Here is a 17,238-nt window from a genome sequence, read left to right as displayed (position 1 = left end):
TCTCCCTGGGTTCTGAGGTGTGTCGGGGGACTAGTGAATGTGACTAAAGCCTAAATTCTCCCTGGGTTATGTATTGAATGGAGTTTGTAGTGTGGCCCTTGATGGTCAGCCATAATCTCCACATGGCTGATCTGCTGACCCTGCCTGAGGCTCATTATGGCGGGCTGACAACACAGGGCCATTTCATCCCTCAGGCTTTCATTTCATGTTCATGTGGACCTGCATTTGCTGAGAAAGAGGAATACATGTTAAATAAGGGATTGTCTGTGTGGTGGGTTAAAGATCAAATGTGTGTTTGTGTGTATTTTTGGTGTGTGTGCATGAACATCTATGTCTATGTGTGCACCAGTGTGTGTGCGTGTGTGTGTGTGTGACATCTTATTGAAGTCTCTTTTCTGTTGTCTTCATTTGCACATTTGGCATTGAGGTAATCCAAAAGGAAGGGAAAGTAATCAAGTTACATTACTTTAATATTGTGATACTTTCTATATCATAATACATAAGTAATCCTTCAAACCATGCCTGCTGCACTGGCCCTCATTCTCTTGCTGAGACAGACATTTATGTTAGGCCCACCACATTTCATGTTGTGTGAGTACAGTTTGAAGCTAGACTGCTGTTGAGGGTAATTGAGTATTGGCAATTTTGCCAAGTGCCCAAACAACGGCATTAAACACCCGGTAAACGAGCCGGCACTGACATCTAAGCTCTACATTGCTATTTAATCTCTGTTAACTAACATTTTAACTTCTCAAGGTTATCACGCCTTCCTCATTTGATAATTAACTTTAACACCATGTGACTAGCCTAGTTAGTCAGATGCAACTAATGAGGAGTATGCAGAATAGGCCTACTGGCTTGATTAAAAACGCCACCAAATACCCTGAAATATAGGCTACGCAAAAACTTCATATTGTTACTAAACCGAGTGTGTTTGTTTGCGTTTTTGTAAAGTTGTTAACCTTTGAGCTCAATAAATGCCGTTCCCATGTTTAACCTTTTGAAACCCAGGTGCGTGGTTTATGACCGATTAAGCTGAACTCCAGCAATATGAGAGTAGCCTATTCTTCATCTAACGCCAGATTTCCTGGGTTTTTTTCTAACAAGAAGACCGCTGATTGTGTAAACTACAGACATTGAAAGTTTATGCAATTAAACCCGCCTCCTTAGGCGTGTCATGGTTTGTGATGGGTCCATTTCAGACGTCAGTTAGAAGGTGATTCATAGTTACATAGTCTGGGGCGTGGTTATAGATGACAGGAGTTGTTATAAGCGGTGTATGTAATAGTTTTACTTGCTAATGTTCACTCGTTTGACAGCTAGGAATTTAGTCTAAAGAACCTCTTTAATCACAGACGAACATATTCAAAAATGGCTCCTTTGGACCTAGCCAAAATAAGTTCGAATGTATTGAAAAACGTTGCATCTGGGGAGGTATGTACAAAGTTTACAAACGATTCATTAACGGCAGTGATCCAGGCAATGCTTCAGGTTATACCTACATATCAAGCATCCCATTTGTGAGCTAACATGTTTGCCACTGGTTTGGTAGCAGGATATGCATAACTTGATTACACACTTGAGATGTCATCTTATTCCTCATGTGACTGTATGTTAACTACGCATTATTTTATTAGACACAGCATAGCAGAATTATCTTTGCAACATTCGTGTCAGTAATTGCCCATTGTAACGCTTATATTGGTTCCTGAGCGATCTCACTGGTAAACACTTTTCCCCGTGGGAAAAGGCATGCATTTGGGACTCGTTAGTTAACTTGTTATCAAGATAGCATGCTGCGAGTGATTGATGGGACCAGCATAGGTGGAATCAGAGCCGGTTTGTTCTACAGCTTTACCATAATAACTGTAAAGAAGCTTTACCATAATAACTGTACATTTGAGGTTGAAGCTATTTTTGGGCCCACTGTCTGTTTAGTTTGGTCTGTCTCCTTGGGGCGAGTTTACTTCATTCGCTATAGTATTTCAACTACATTGGTAAATCTCAGTGTGGTTTGAGTTGAGAGGTTCAGTTAAGTTGCTAGCGTAGCGTAGTATTTGTGGTGGTTTGAATTTTGACTCAGAAACAGAGATACAAAATACAAAATACCCCTCAAATAAATGTATCAAAATAAAATACAAAATACTGTTGCCAGAAAATGTAACAAAATACAATACATGTATTTTGTATTTTTAAAATACAGGAAATACTTTTTCTGATTTTTCAGTTTTCTCACAATTTGGTATAGCAGAACATTCAGGTTTGGGCTAATCAGTGGCATAACGTAGTAACCACGGGGCCAGGTGCAGGCTATTATGTCAGTGGTTCCTTATCCTTTTTTTCATGTTTGTAACCACCGCCACAGGGCTCTCATTGAATCTCTATGGCTTCCGGGAGGGCTATCCCCACCGTGCTTTCGTCATACGTAATTGCCAGGTAAGGACTAGGACGCGATCTGGCACTCCGCGCTTGGGCGAGACTCTCCACTTTGTGAATGAGGCGCGCCTCACCTAGGACGCGGGTCTGGCACTCCGTGCCTGGGCGAGACGCTCCACTTTGTGAATGAGGCGCGCCTCACCTAGGACGCGATCTGGCACTCCACGCCGATGAGACTCTTTTTAAAGATCTTAGCCTACTATAAACGTTGTTGAGATTTTTATTAGGTTGAAAGTCGGTAACAAAACAGAGACAAATAGCTACACGTCAAGCAATGTCATTTATTTCCCAAAAGACGTTTTACGAATCCAACTTACATTACCACTCCACACTCACAACCTTACAGATAACGTATAGAAGTTGTACTAGCATTTGTATTCAAAGTTTACACTTTAATCTACCAAAGTACTCACCGTTTAACAATACAATTTCCACAAGTTACAGATTATCTTTGACAACATTGGCGCCCGCATGTGATTGACAACACTGGCCCACACATGTGACATCACACAGATAAATGACTGTGTAGCTATTTGTTTTGTCTCTGTGAGAATGAGTAAGATCTTTAGTAAGAGTCTCAACAACGTTTATAGTAGGCTAAGATCTTTAATAAGAGTCTCATGTGCGCCCGGGCCCCTGCCTCTATGCAATGCGGCGCGGAGTGCCAGATCGCGTCCTAGGTGAGGCGCGCCTCATTCACAAAGTGGAGCGTCTCGCCCAGGTGCGGAGTGCCAGATCGCGTCCTAGGTGAGGTGCGCCTCATTCACAAAGTGGAGAGTCTCGCCCAGGCGCGGAGTGCCAGATCGCGTCCCAGACCTTAGCTCTAATTGCGTATAAGGACATGACACAGCTTTCATCAAGTCACATTGTGTCAAGATGGCTAACGGTCAGTGCAACAACTGGATTCGCTCTTTGAAAGAACCTCCTTTAAGTCGATGTACTAATGAAGATAAATTGACAAGGATCAAGACAGCTTTCTAAGTTTACGACCACAACCCTGTTTTGTGAAAAAAAATTATTTAACATGAGAGTCAATGAGAGAGATCTGGGGTGATTTCCTTTTCGCCCCAAAAAGGGGCGAGCCATAAGAAGCAACACTTTTGGCAAATTCACTGATTCGACAATGACATTCAGAGGCAGATCAGATGGTCTCGTGGTAGAATCTGACAGAAAAAAAATCTCCTTCTGCCTAAACACTGGAAAGTAATTTGAATATTTTAAATACAAAATTACTCTACTCTAAAGTATTTTGATACAAATTACATTCGATTTTTTTATCGGCCCTATCAAATACAAATTACAAAATACTCAAAAGCAAATTAACTAGTATTTCAAATACAAGTAATTGAAATACTGCCCATCTCTGCTCAGAAAACTAGAGCTTGTTGGAGATATGCAACATGACACCCACCTTTAACCTTTTGTGGTCTAGGCCTATCTGATAATTAAGAGGGACCATATCAAACATCTTTTGTAATGTCTTCTTTGTGTCTTAGAACGTGGAACTGGGGACATTGTGGCGAGACCAGGCCGTGGTGCTTTTCTTTCTGCGGCGGTTTGGCTGTCAGATCTGCAGGTGGACTGCCTCAGAGGTCAGCAAGCTGGAGCCTAACCTTAAGGCTAGCGGAGTAGCTCTTGTCGGTGTGGGGCCTGAGCTGCTTGGGGTAGATGAGTTCAAGGCGGGAAGCTTTTTCAAGGGAGGTGAGCAGCACTACTCTCTTCAAACCATCAGTCATTGTTATGTACTGTGTTTTGTTTACCCCTAACGGTGATTTTAGTTATGCAGTTTACCGTAATGTAAGATAATGTAAAATCCCATCCATGTCCCAAATCCAATCCCCAATGGACACCGAGTTCAATCTATCAATGACAATATACTGTATGCAGTGCTGTAGTGGTCCCTGGAGAAGTGGGTATACTCTTCATTTTTTTAAGCAGCCCATACAGCACAGGATAAACGCCCTGTTTTGAGAAGTGGGTATACGCAATGCTGACTGAAAAATAAGTGGGTATACTCCGTATACCTGCGTATACCCTGGACACCACTGACTGTATGGCTGGGGACTGTCTGCACACACCTACTACTGTCAGCAGCTTGTACTGAAATGCTCTGGAGAATGGACTTCCAACTTTCTCTCAGGCAGGTCCCAACTGCTTCATAGTAAAATAAACGTACAGTAACATGCTGTATTCAGAGACTAACGAGCACCTCGCCTGTGATGAAGACAGCCGGGGATGTTCCATCTTCCAAAGAATACACAAGGACGATACAGTTGTCCCCTCAATCGAAGATCGAACAGCTGGATGTCGCCTCTACCTCTACCTACTCTATCTTTAAAATTTAGAGACGACGTCTGCTGAACAATAGGACACAAGCGTTTCCCTGCCTCTTGTCGCTCAAGTGCAACATTCAAAGAAAGCCAGACATGAAGGATCGTCCTTGCGATCATGGCTAAGATATTTGAGAATGGTCATGTTGAGCTTGCACCACACCTTACAGATGAACAGGAATGTTGGTACCTTCCAATCTCTGATGTGAATCATCACAAAAAAGCAGGCCAGGTATAGGTGATACAGACTTTGACTCAAGCGCACAGCATGATGGTGTGTCTTTAAATTATGCTGTCCTGAATGGCCCTAACCTTATCAATCTACTACTGGGGGTTATTGTCCAGTTTTGGAAAGAAACAGTGGCCATCACAGCAGTGTTCATCACATGACACAGACATTCAACAAAGGTTCCACTGTTTCCATTTTTGTAGTTGCTTTTGGTAGTTCAGAGACCACAGCATGGAAGTAAGAGAATACAGAAAGAGAGTGCACATCTTCAGGAATAGCTTCAGACGGCCCTCTCATTAAGAGACAGGAAGGTCCTTTGTCTGTTATTAACAGGGTCAAACGCATCTGCAGATCAACTAGTCAAACCTGAAACTTGGCAGCGTTGGCCTCGTCAGAGAGTCTCAAGCCAAAGGAAACTGCTGGTAACCAAGGTGTATGTGATTGTAATGTGGGGGTATTTAGCAATACTGGACATGGAGTGTTCTTTGTTATGTTATTTATTTTGTCTGTTCGTTGTGGTGATTTTAGTTATGCAGTTTATAGATGTTGCTAAAAGACATCAGTCTTTCTCCAAAACATTGTTTCCTGTTTTCATGCTTCATTTACTCAGTTACCCAGTGTCCTTGCTGTCATTAAAACGACATTTTATAACCACGTCTCGTTGATTAGGACGCCGTTTATTGCTGCCTGTCAAATCAGCCTTCAGAAGGGTTTACACACCCTGCCTTTTGACACAGTTAATGGCGGAGGGCATGAGCTCTCATTTCATGTACAATAAAGAGGTCTTGGTTGGTTGCCTTAGTGCACACAAAGACGGCCGAAAGCAAACATGCCTTAATGGGTCTTCCATTATGCTTTTCCTGCAGATGTCTACGTTGACGAGAAGAAAAAAAGCTACAAGGACCTTGGTTTTAAAAGGTTAAATGTTGATTTCCACACATACTCTGTTATGCTCTTCAATTTTGTAATTTGTAAGATTTCAAATGTGTGATTATACAATCTGCATAATAGCGAGGTATTACATGAGATCATTTCCACCGTTGAGTATACTCTGTTAACACGAGCCAAGCCTTCTTAACTAACCAAGTGACTTATGGTTACCCAAAATGATGCATGATTTAAGGAGACAGTTTCATATATGAAATGTCTTAAAATCAATCATCTTTACACAAGTGATGAGTGTTGGGATTGATGACTAGAGATATATATTTATTTTGTTGCTGGATATTCTCTTGTAGGTACAATGCTTTAAGTGTGGTTCCTGCTGCCATGGGGAAGAAAGTGCGAGATGTCTCATCAAAGGTAAACTGGAAGTGCAACTCTGCATGTCACCTCTTTGCATAATCAAGATAGTAGCTAACTGGAACAGATCTGGCCCTGATTTGGAGCATATCTGTGTAAGGTAGGGTGACCGGACGTCCTCTTTTACCCGGAAATGTCCTCTTTACGATACCAAAAAATACCGGCTTGGATTCCAAAATTGTCCGGGATTTTGCCTCATCGGATATTTGTGTTTTACTGGGTCTTTCACAAACTAGTTTTTACGCCCTGTGTTTTGAAAAGGGTATCTCCCTTACATTACCCAGATGTCATGTGCTTTTGTAAACAATGCAACTAGTGACTAGTTGCTTTGTTTACAAAGCACATGACATCTGGGTAATGTGCTGTTATAAACAATGCAACTAGTCACTAGTTTCACATCTGCATGTGGAAAAGATGGCAAAACCTCGTCATGGGGGGAGGGAGCGGGGTCATCTGTATGTGACAAAAGATGGCAAAACATCGTCGCGGGGGGAGGGGGCGGGGTCATCTGTATGCTATACACCACCGTGCCCCCTCCCCCGAGACGAAGTGTCCTCTTTTTCCTCAAACTCAAATATGGTCACCCTATGAAAGGTCAGGGCTGGATCTATTCCTGTGTGAGGTGCTAGTGGGGAAAGCACTGTGCTAGGAGGGGTAGCACTATGCCAGTGAGGATAGCACTGTGCCAGGGGGGATAGCACATGCTCATTTCAGCTGCTGCCATTTTTTGGGGGGCTCAAACACAACATTTTAGAAAATATTGTATTAGACAAAAATAACACACACACACAGACACACAGGGATCCTAGAGAGCCTTGTGACGACCACTAATTTATTTAGTTGCATTCGTTCACAACAGCACATTGTCTGTATGAAGATAAAAACAAAATGACTGATACTTGATGTAAACCATAATATCCATGTTTATGCAACACTATGAGTTTGATAGTCTGTGAGAGAGTCTGTAGTCCTGTTTACTTCTAAAGGGACCTGCCGCGGAGGTCTAGATGTGGCCTGAGTTTCAGGAGCGAGCCATAGAGCAGTGTTTCCACCCCGTCCTTGTCTTCTAGAGGGAGCAATAGAGCAGTCTTTCCACCCCTGTGCTTGCCTCTAGTAGGAAGCCATATAGCAGTGTTTCTAGCAGTGTGCTCATCCCCAGCCTGCTGCTCTCGCTGGTGTTTGTATTGTGGGGCTCTGTCTTTGATGTGGGCATGTAGCCATGACAGGTTCTTCTCTCGCTATCTGTGGCAGGAAAATCCCATGATGGTTTCAGTAGGCTGAGAATCTTTTCAGGCGGACTTAGTATGTTTTTGACCCTTATGTCTTATTTGTTCTTATCATGACCTGACCTGACCAACAACACACAGAAATGTAAAAAACTGGTAAAAGCAGACCTGTTTTTTATGTTTGACTGTAGAGTAGAAGCTGTTGTTGTATCAGTTATAAAATTACAGACACAATGGTGACTCTGAAGCGTGTCTGCAGAATAACATTATATTTCAGGAAACAGCACGGATCCTAAATGTGCCTTTATTCTTCCGATTCATGTCCTGTAGGCAAGTGCTGACGGAATCCAGGGGAACTTCACAGGGGATCTCCTGCAGAGTGGTGGCATGCTTATTGTGGCAAAAGGTATGTTTGAATAAATAAAATGTTAGGTCATATATCTTAAGAAACTATTTTCATCAAGCTAAAGGTCAAAAGGAGGGTCAGTGATTTGACTATACAGACTATTTCATAAAGCTTAGTGGATATTGAAAGCTTCAATCACTAGGGGGCAGTGTGGTACTTAGTACCAATGTTGGTAAAGAGCTTAAAGGTAGGAGATGTTTCCAAGGCATAGATTCATAGGTGCTGAAGCTACATCAGACCAGGAAGAAGAATGCTTAAACTGAGAGCAATGCCTGTGTAATCCAGATCTTGAAGTACATTTTCTGTGGTTGGTAAACTCAGCAGAGAGTCTCTTCCAGTTCACGGATTTCCGGGGATTGGATCTGGCTTTCCTCTGGCACAGATCTGACAGGGCAACCGCAGGACCAGCTCTGCTCCAGAATCTGCAAGCGTCTGAGTTGTGTCTCACTCACCCTTGTGTTTGTGTTCTTAGGTGGTGAGAAGGTGCTTCTGCACTTCATCCAGGACACGCCGGGAGATCATGTCCCCCTGGAAGACATAGCCAAAGCCCTGGGCATCTCAGCCAGTGTGGAAGCTGGACAGAGGCCACAGGTGAGGGGCCCCACGTAATGATATGGATGTCTGTCAGCAAATAATATGTATGGTATAGTCTCATGCTACTGTTAAAATCATAACATTGCCAGTGTTAAGTTTGTAATGTAAATAACATTGCCAGTGTTAAAATGTACCATATCTTTTAAAACGCCAAGGGGTAGAGGGTATGTCTAGTTGCTTGTGGGTAAACACACACAATAATAGTTTACTGGTAAAATTACCAGCGGGCTTCACAGAGTGAAGTCTGGCACTAAAGCACGATTGAGAAAGACCTTGACGTGTTTTGGAAGAACATACTTGGACGTTTTTCAGTACTGAGTATTAAACATATGCCAGAGTAAATAGGGCTACAATTTAGAAGCCTGTCTCAAAGAGACACAGCAGCGTTATCCTGTGTGTTTTATTACGCAAGAGAATTGTATCCTAGCGGGCTAAGTGCCTTCTGCGAGAACACCACAACATTCTAGAAATTACTGTGGAAAAATACCATGAAAAGATTTTATGTGAATTGCAGATAGGACCATTTATTTTCCTACTTCGTGATCAAAAACAGGATATCACAGGGGACACAAAGCCACACACACACACACACACACACACGCGCGCGCGCACACACACACACACACACACATTAACTGAATACTGCCACACACAAATCACAGGTTGTTTTTGACAGGAAAGTAATTCCTTGAAACAACGGAACAGGGACATTGTATTATTTTTGTGCATTAAGCCTCTGGAGACCTAAGTAAACATGTTTAGCCTTAAAACCAACCAAGAAACATTTCATCTTAAAGTTTGATTTAAGAATATTGGCCCTCATTCTCGATCATTTTCGGTAATTCTTCAGAAATGTTTCTTACGCGACTTCGTAAAAACAACGTAAGGGAAACGCTTCCGCTGCATTCCTGCACGCTTGAAAATGCGTTCATAAGCAACCGAAGTTTTCTCAGCTGTGTTCCCTCGGATTAGTTTCTTAAATTGATGCGCGTTCTCGTGAAAGTGGATTTGCATACATACACGCCCCGCCAGCTCCTTATTAAGGCACGCAGCCATAGCCAAGTGTGCTGTCGGAATTTCCCAAATCCACACAAAAGCAATTCGTAACAGGTGTTCATTAATAAGGTGCAGATCTTTTCTTATACGTTGAACTTCCGAAGTCCGTAAAACACATTTAAGAAGTCACTTTTTAAAAAAAATCGAAAAATGGCTACCATACGTGTGAAGACAGGTCACGAGTAGGAGTAAAAAATGCAGTCAGTGCTGTCAGCCTAAATAGCCACCATAAGTGTGAAGACTGGTCACGAGTAGGCGTATAAAATGCAGTAAGTGAGTGTCACAGTTCTTAGAGATTGGGTTTAGTGTTTATTTATTTATTCACTTACATTTGCAGTGTCCGTGTACATTTACATTCACATTCAGTCATTTAGCAGACGCCTTTGTCCAAAGTGAAGTACAAGGGAGAGAACAGTCAAGCTACGAGCAATAGAGACCTAGTGTAACAATAAATACTACCTCGTAGAATCATGACTATAAATGTGAAACGTAATTGTTAATTAGGGGTGGGAATCTCTTGGCACCTCAGGATTCGATTCGAAATCGATTCAGAGGTCAACGATTCGATTTTAAATCGATTCTCGATTATCGATTTTAAATCGATTCTCGATTATCGATTTTAAATCGATTTTGTAATTGATTTTGTAAATATATTTTATGTTGAAATGCAAGCTGCATCGACTATTGCATTGCTCAGAGAACGTCAAAATTGTGACCATTAAAAGCTTTTACTGTAATAAAGCAAATAGCGAAGGTAATTCATCTGTTGATTTTCTTTAATTATCAAACACAAAGTAGGAAGTGATTTTAGACTCTGAGTTGCAAACTCAAATGATTCAATAGTCAAAATGCATCGATAATCGTTTTATCGGTTTCGAATTGATAATCGATAATCAATCGATAATTGCATTTCAACATAAAATGGATGTGTAAAAATAACGATTATCAATTATAAACCGATAAAACGATTATCAATCCATTTCGACTTTTAAAACATTCGAGTTTGCTACTCAGAGTCTTTGCTACACTTTCTACTTTGTGTTTGATAATTAAAGAAAAGCAACAGATGAATTACCTTCTCTATTTTTTATGAGAAAAAGCTTTTCCTTGTCACAATTTTGACTTTCTATGAACAATCCAATAATCGATGCAGCTTGCATTTCAACATAAAATGGATGTGTTAAAAAAAAAAAAAAGTTTTTTTTTTTTAAATTACAAAATCGATTATGAACTTTTCTGAATCGAGACAGAATCGTTTTAGAGATAATCGAGAAAAATCGAATAATCGATTTTTCCCCCACCCCTATTGTTAATGATACAAATATTCTCGTATTTATTATTATAATTATTTTAATCCGAGGATGTCTGTAGAGTTGACGTCAACTCAATCACCAACGGGTTCTCACAAATTCAACCGTTAGCCTAACCCTTTTAACACAGAGTTTTTTCAAATATCATTCCTCAACGCGATTCCTCAAATAACCACAAGAGGGCCCAGTGGAATCGCATTTGAGAAGATTCCGGAAGAGTTACGACTGCTATTTCGCGTTCTGAAAGTCTTCTGAAGTTCAGAAGAAATCGCAGGTGAGAAAACTATGGAGGATGGCAAATGTTTTCCTAAATCCACCGAAGTGGAGTTCCTTCTGAAGTCCTTCCGAAAGTCTTCCCAACTGCTGTCGAGAATGAGGGCCATTGATCTCAGCGTTGGAATTATGACCAACTGCCGTGTTTCACAGTAAAAATGTTTGGAGGAGCCTATTTGTGATACATTTGCATAGGCACAGAGTAACTCTGTCAAAATCATGTCTGGGTTTACAGTGGTGACAAACAGGAACAAACCCATCAGTTTTCCATTTCCTATTCATGGAGTGGAGGTGTGTTAAACTTGGGTTGTTTTTATTAACATGTCTGAAGTATTTGGGCCCTTGGTTTATTCCTGGGATAGTGATAAGTCACTTCCTTGGGTTAAGGAAATCTTTGTGTAAGATCACCTAAACAGCAAAACTCAAAACTTTGCCCTCTGACCTTGTTGATTCTCCCCAGACAGTTTTTCCAAGTATTTTACTTCCCTTTTTTGTCACTCTGTTCAGCTGTAGCTGATGCATAGCATAGACTTGTTGTCGGCTGTCCGCCTTTTTTATCAGAATTGTATTTTATGTTTTAAGATTTTACGTTTTCATTTTGAGTTTACCATTGTTCTTGTTATATTCGCCATACAAGGGCAGCTGTGGTAGAGACGAGACGACTTACAAAAATAAACCAAACAAAGTCAAATAAACAGTGATAAAAATAAGCAGTGACTTATGTCATTCACAGAAGCTGACATCACTGGTCTGTGACATACACAATGGTGTTTGGGGAAGCCACCAATCCAAACAAACATTCAAAGGAACTCATTTCCTTTTACCTATAGCTTCAGGGAGGGCCTTTCTGCAGACTGCACTCCCTAGAGGAGAGGCTTTTCCGTACTTATTCCGTACATTATTGTAGATACTTTCAGTCTCCAAGCCAAGCCACTTTTTTTTGCATTTTCAGTGTATTATGATCCAGTTAAATGTATACGTAGGTGCAAATGATTTCTGCAATATACTGAATGTTCAAAAAACCCAGAATTTTAAATAATAATATAATAAAAATGAATGTTAGAAATAGTTCAGTCCTCTTTTAAAAAATGTCCTCAAGATTGCCTATCATCCTAGCCCAACTGCCTTCCATTTTATATGTTGACATATGATTGCTTACTGCAGTGTTTGCCATGACACACCTGCCTATCTCTAGTATAATGTGTCAACATTTTAGCACATAAAGCACAGCATTGAAAGCAGTGTCACCTGATATCATAGTTCCCTCCTCATGCAAAACTCGATCTCACTCGTATTACTTCTGGAGACCTTCGTGTGGGTCAAGTGCTGGTAGCAGGTTCTCTTTGTAGGACACAGACAGAAGTCCCTTTGTCTTTCCGTCAAGGCTTACTGTTCCTGCAGTAGCTGGGATGTTGAGCTGAGGTCTACCTGTCCAACTGTAAACCAGATGTCTCTCAATACGCTCTATCCTAATGCAGATCTTTACTGAAGGATCTCCCATAAACCTTCCTTTGGCCAAGTCAGCATCTGCCACATCCTCTACTGTTTCTCTTGCCTCTCTTACACCAGGAAGGCCAATTCTTAGAGTAGCTTAATGATTGCATGAAACGGTAATAGGTAAAAAATAAACACATACCATACATTTAATTTAACATAGCTAGTTGTTAGACTGTAGCCAGTTAGACTTGAAGACTTGTTTCACATTTTTGGCCACATATCTCGACGTGTTGTCCTTGGGAACTGAACTTTAGAGGCACATACAGCAGCATGGACAGCAGCAGGAAGCATCTCTGTAGTTCTGAGGAAATGGATGCTTACTTTTCACTGTAGGTCATTGGCTTTAAACCAAAGTAGCTACTTGATTCCACAGTGTGTTTACATTTTTCCCAACTCTGAGAAGATGCCAGAAGAAGAGCGTGAGAGTTGGCTGACTGCCACCATTGCCTTTTTTTCATGATCTCATTTTGGGTAGTCTCAAATCTCAAAAGCAGTGCAGACAAACACACACACACACACACACACACACACACACACGCGCACACACACACGCACACCCACACACACACGCACACCCACATATATTCATACAATGAATCTTATCAAATGATACACAACATCAGTGGAGGAGACAAGATGAAAAGGTCAGTGGACGGCTGGAGGAGGCTGTGAGACAGACCTGAGGTGGCAGTCCCCATCTCTCCGTCAGCTCTTTTCCCCCTGGTTGCTGCACCGCACTACTGTGTGAAGATTTGTGGATATGTGGGAATAATTCTAGGAGTGTACCCAACAGAATGTGTTTTTTTGTTTGTTTGTTTGTTCTACTTTTGCTTGTCATTACTCCTACCCCCAGAATATAGGAATCCGGTGGAGGAGGATCAGTTATTTATTTAATACAGAAAGTAGCAAGGCAAAGCCTATTGGTGCCAGAGGGGTCATACTAGGACAGTGCAGTTTTTCTCACTTTTCATCAATGTTAGCCCCAATTAAAGATATATTTTTTATGGGATATTTGCAGGTCAGCTGGCAGTGGGATGCAGGATGTGTCTTTTGCTGTTGACAGATCCTTCCTATCCAGGGATGATTTAGGGTGCTCACGATGGGCTCTTGAGTCAACTATCTTATGATTTGGGGAGGAGGGGTTGAAGTGTGCTAGACTCAAGGGAATAAATATATTTTGGAACCCTCTGCTGCCAAGAGACAATAGCAGCCCATGTGTGTTTTGAAAAAGATCTTCTTGTAACAGGCCAGCGGCTGTGGAACAACAAGAAGTATCTTTACCTTTCTGTGCACTTTAAAAGAGCACCACACCCCCTGCTTTTCCACCACACATCTCTCCACGGCTTCCTGTCGGCCCCATTTAGAAGCTGTAGGATGCAGGGCGGCTACCCACACGTATGATTGAACACAGCCGCGTAGAGCTCCTGCACCAAAGTGAAGTGTGAGAGCAAGCCATGGTTTATACACTTTTAGAAATACTTTTACATTTTAGTCAATCTGTAAACATCCAGGAGAAAACGATGTTTAGTAGCCAAATCAAAAAAAGTGAAAGTGACTCTATGGCAGAAGTGGTGTAGACACACACACTCTGAATTCCACATCTGCATTTGACCCATCTAGGGAAGTGACACACACACAGTGAAGTGCAGTTACACACTAACCCGGAGCAGTGAGCTGCCTTTGGCAGCGCCCGGGGAGCAGTAATCGGGGTTAGGTGCCTTGCTCAAGGGCACTTCAGCCGTGGATGTGGGCATGGGAGAGCAGTGGTCTACCACTTCCCCCGCCCACATTTTTCCTACTGGTAGGGGATCGACCACCCTACGGTTTCTGGCCTGAAACCCTAACCAGTAAGTGAATGTGTTGACCTTTGTACGAGGAGGCAAATTTCACAGCATTAAAATAACACTATGCAGCAATTTGGCACTTTAAGAGAAATGGCTTAATAGGCAACTAGTTTTGGTACCATCCTGAAATTCATTTTGATAGCATATGGTCATGTGAAGGACAGATAAACACCTGTGTCTTTCCCACTAGCCATTGAGGATATGCCCTATGTAGTTCTGTGTACTGGGCTGGAATACCTTGCAAAAATGGAGGACATGCTTCCACAGCATGACATTGCCAGCTTTACTGCCAAAAGACATCATGTAGTGTGTTGGCAAACTTCTATCAGTGTCAACTGGGCTGTTGGTGGTGTTTACAAGGTTTTTGCATGCCTAGGAAGGTAGTTAGCATTCTAGTTTTGGAACAGAACTCCTTATTGCTGCTTTTAGTTTACGTAGTTGGTGGTTAAAGGTACAGTCCATGATTCTAATCCAATACACTTTTTGTCCAATACAGGAGATTATCCCTAATGGTTCTACAGCTGTCTGTTGTGTGTGTGTGCTCTAAAAAAACTGATTCGCTCTATACATAGGAAACAAAGAAACTGGCTCAGACCAATCCGTACATTTTTCCACCTTATCAATGCTTTGCCGCAGGAGCACCGAAAGGAAGGAAGTAATTTGCTTGGCAGCAAGTGTTGAGCAATTTGAAAATGAGATGCTATGAGAATCTCGTGACTGCTGCTGAGAAAAATGTGAATAATCATGAAATTACAAAGAATTTGTATGGTTTTTATCTGGTCACCAAATTCATCTGGACAGTTTAAATTATTCTTTATTTTAAATAGTCATGGTTCCCCATTTGTATCTGCTCACTATAAACTTTAACTTCAAAATGTGTTTTTATCACACCCAAAATGTTTCACTTGGTCATGTATTTCTGTGGAATGATCAAGAGGGTGAATTTAATTAAGAATGTATGGTGGGTCAACCTAAAGCGATTCAACAAGAATGTGCCTTGAATGAATAAGATGTTGGCTTTGTATTATTTACAGTTAAGTCTATTCTACAGACGAGTCTATTCTATGTTGCTTTGAATACTGTTAAGGCCCTTATAGAGTACTCAAAACGGTCGTGTCGGATAGTCGGGCAGTGGGCGGGCGGCCGGATAGTACGTACTAGTTAGCATTTGTGTCCCTTTATAGTACTCCAACGGCTGTGGGTGCTGAAAACAATTCTCTTCCAGAACAGTAGGGGGAGTAACGGTTTAAGTGCCGAAAGACAAGCTACCCCATGACATTTTCGTGCGATGGAAATCGTTAGTTGGCTTTCCCTCTCCTCCACAACTTTTACTTACTTCCCTCTCACCAGCTGTCGCTACTGAAATGCAACAGGTGTCAGCAGACATACACCTTTCATGCTTTGTCTAATGTTACATATACACCTGAAAGGGCAAACTTATCTCTTTCATGGTAGGTATTTTTTGTGGGAGAAATAGTTGCAATCTACAACAAAATGATATGTTTATCTTAGTATATGTTGATGCCGGAGTTAAATAAAGGCAGGCTATTCATAAAATACGTCAATGTGTCAGTAGTATGAACAGTTGAGACATTGACTCCGTGGGGCTCAGGTCGTTTGGACAAATATTTTAATTGCTGTCGCTCGTGCTGGTTCTCTGGCAGTAGGCTACTTGGGCCGGCTCATGTATTGTGATATACAGGGAATAGTTTTCAAGGAAAGGATCTGCACCTTTGACAGTGGCTGTTGTTCATATATATATATGGATATAAAGGTAATGAAACAGGAAACGCTAGGTCCAGAAATGTTAGTATCCGGAGTTGATGTCGTATGGAAATGATGTCGTAGTGGGCCAATCACGGCCAAGGAGTATCCGTCGCCATGAGCGGACCGACAGAAATTTTTTGTGGGGACACGGAGAGCTGTCCGACGGCTCTGGAGAGCACGGAGAGGGCGTTTCAGCTACCGGAGAGGGCGTTCCAGCTACCTGAAGGCGTTCCTATGTGCCCAAAAACGTGTCGTACGGAGTACCATAAAAAAGCCTTTACTACTGTTACCAATACTTTGAATTAATTTACATTAGGTTATTTTGGCTAGATCATAAGCTCTTAGGTAAACATTACAAGGTGATCATCAGACTGTACTGGCTGTGATGATGATCAAAGATCTTCATGTTAATGTTAATCATCATGTTTTTTTTTTTTTTCAGTGCAATGATGATGTTTGCACAATGTAGAGACTTGGACCTTGAACCCTGACCTTGACAGATGGGCACCACCAGCAGGTCTCTATATTATTGGGACTCATCTACTGTTTGTATTTTTTTCTAAACAATGTGTGATTCTGACATCAATAATTTACTACATTTCTATTATTACAGAGATAATTTTATACAACTATTTTGTGAGGGGAATATTTAATTTAAATGTGCTCACATTTTATGTCCAAGGAGAAGGAGTAAATGTGAAAAAAGTCAGTACACATTTGCATGTATGAACCAAAGAAGGATGTTTTTATAACTAACTACTTTTGCTGCTCATTTGATGAAATACAAAGTCATAACGGAATTACATTTTGTCTGTATTATTCTTTGTGCAATTGATCAAATTGATCAAGTTCTACTCATTGGGCTACACATTTATCCGAAGAACTGCTTTTATGTATCAGCTGTGATTTCCAATACCAGTTTAGCTATGTTCTAACCTTAGATATGGACAAAAGATAACTTGCTGGTA

General features: G+C 41.3%; 1 protein-coding gene across 1 annotated transcript; it reads left to right on the top strand.

Annotated features, from left to right (window-relative positions):
* Positions 1–1,367: 1,367 nt before the first annotated feature.
* On the top strand, positions 1,368–16,789 carry prxl2b (peroxiredoxin like 2B). Its single transcript, XM_080846221.1, has 7 exons — positions 1,368–1,434; positions 3,933–4,137; positions 5,862–5,913; positions 6,234–6,297; positions 7,854–7,929; positions 8,402–8,520; positions 16,713–16,789. Exons 1-7 carry the CDS (start codon positions 1,372–1,374, stop codon positions 16,737–16,739), a joined length of 606 nt encoding a protein of 201 aa, XP_080702347.1. The 5' UTR covers positions 1,368–1,371; the 3' UTR covers positions 16,740–16,789.
* The last annotated feature ends 449 nt before the right edge of the window (positions 16,790–17,238 follow it).

The sequence above is a fragment of the Sprattus sprattus genome, assembly GCF_963457725.1.
Source record: "Sprattus sprattus genome assembly, chromosome: 10".
Classification (NCBI taxonomy): Eukaryota; Metazoa; Chordata; class Actinopteri; order Clupeiformes; family Clupeidae; genus Sprattus; species Sprattus sprattus.
This window is presented reverse-complemented; position numbering and strand designations above follow the sequence as displayed.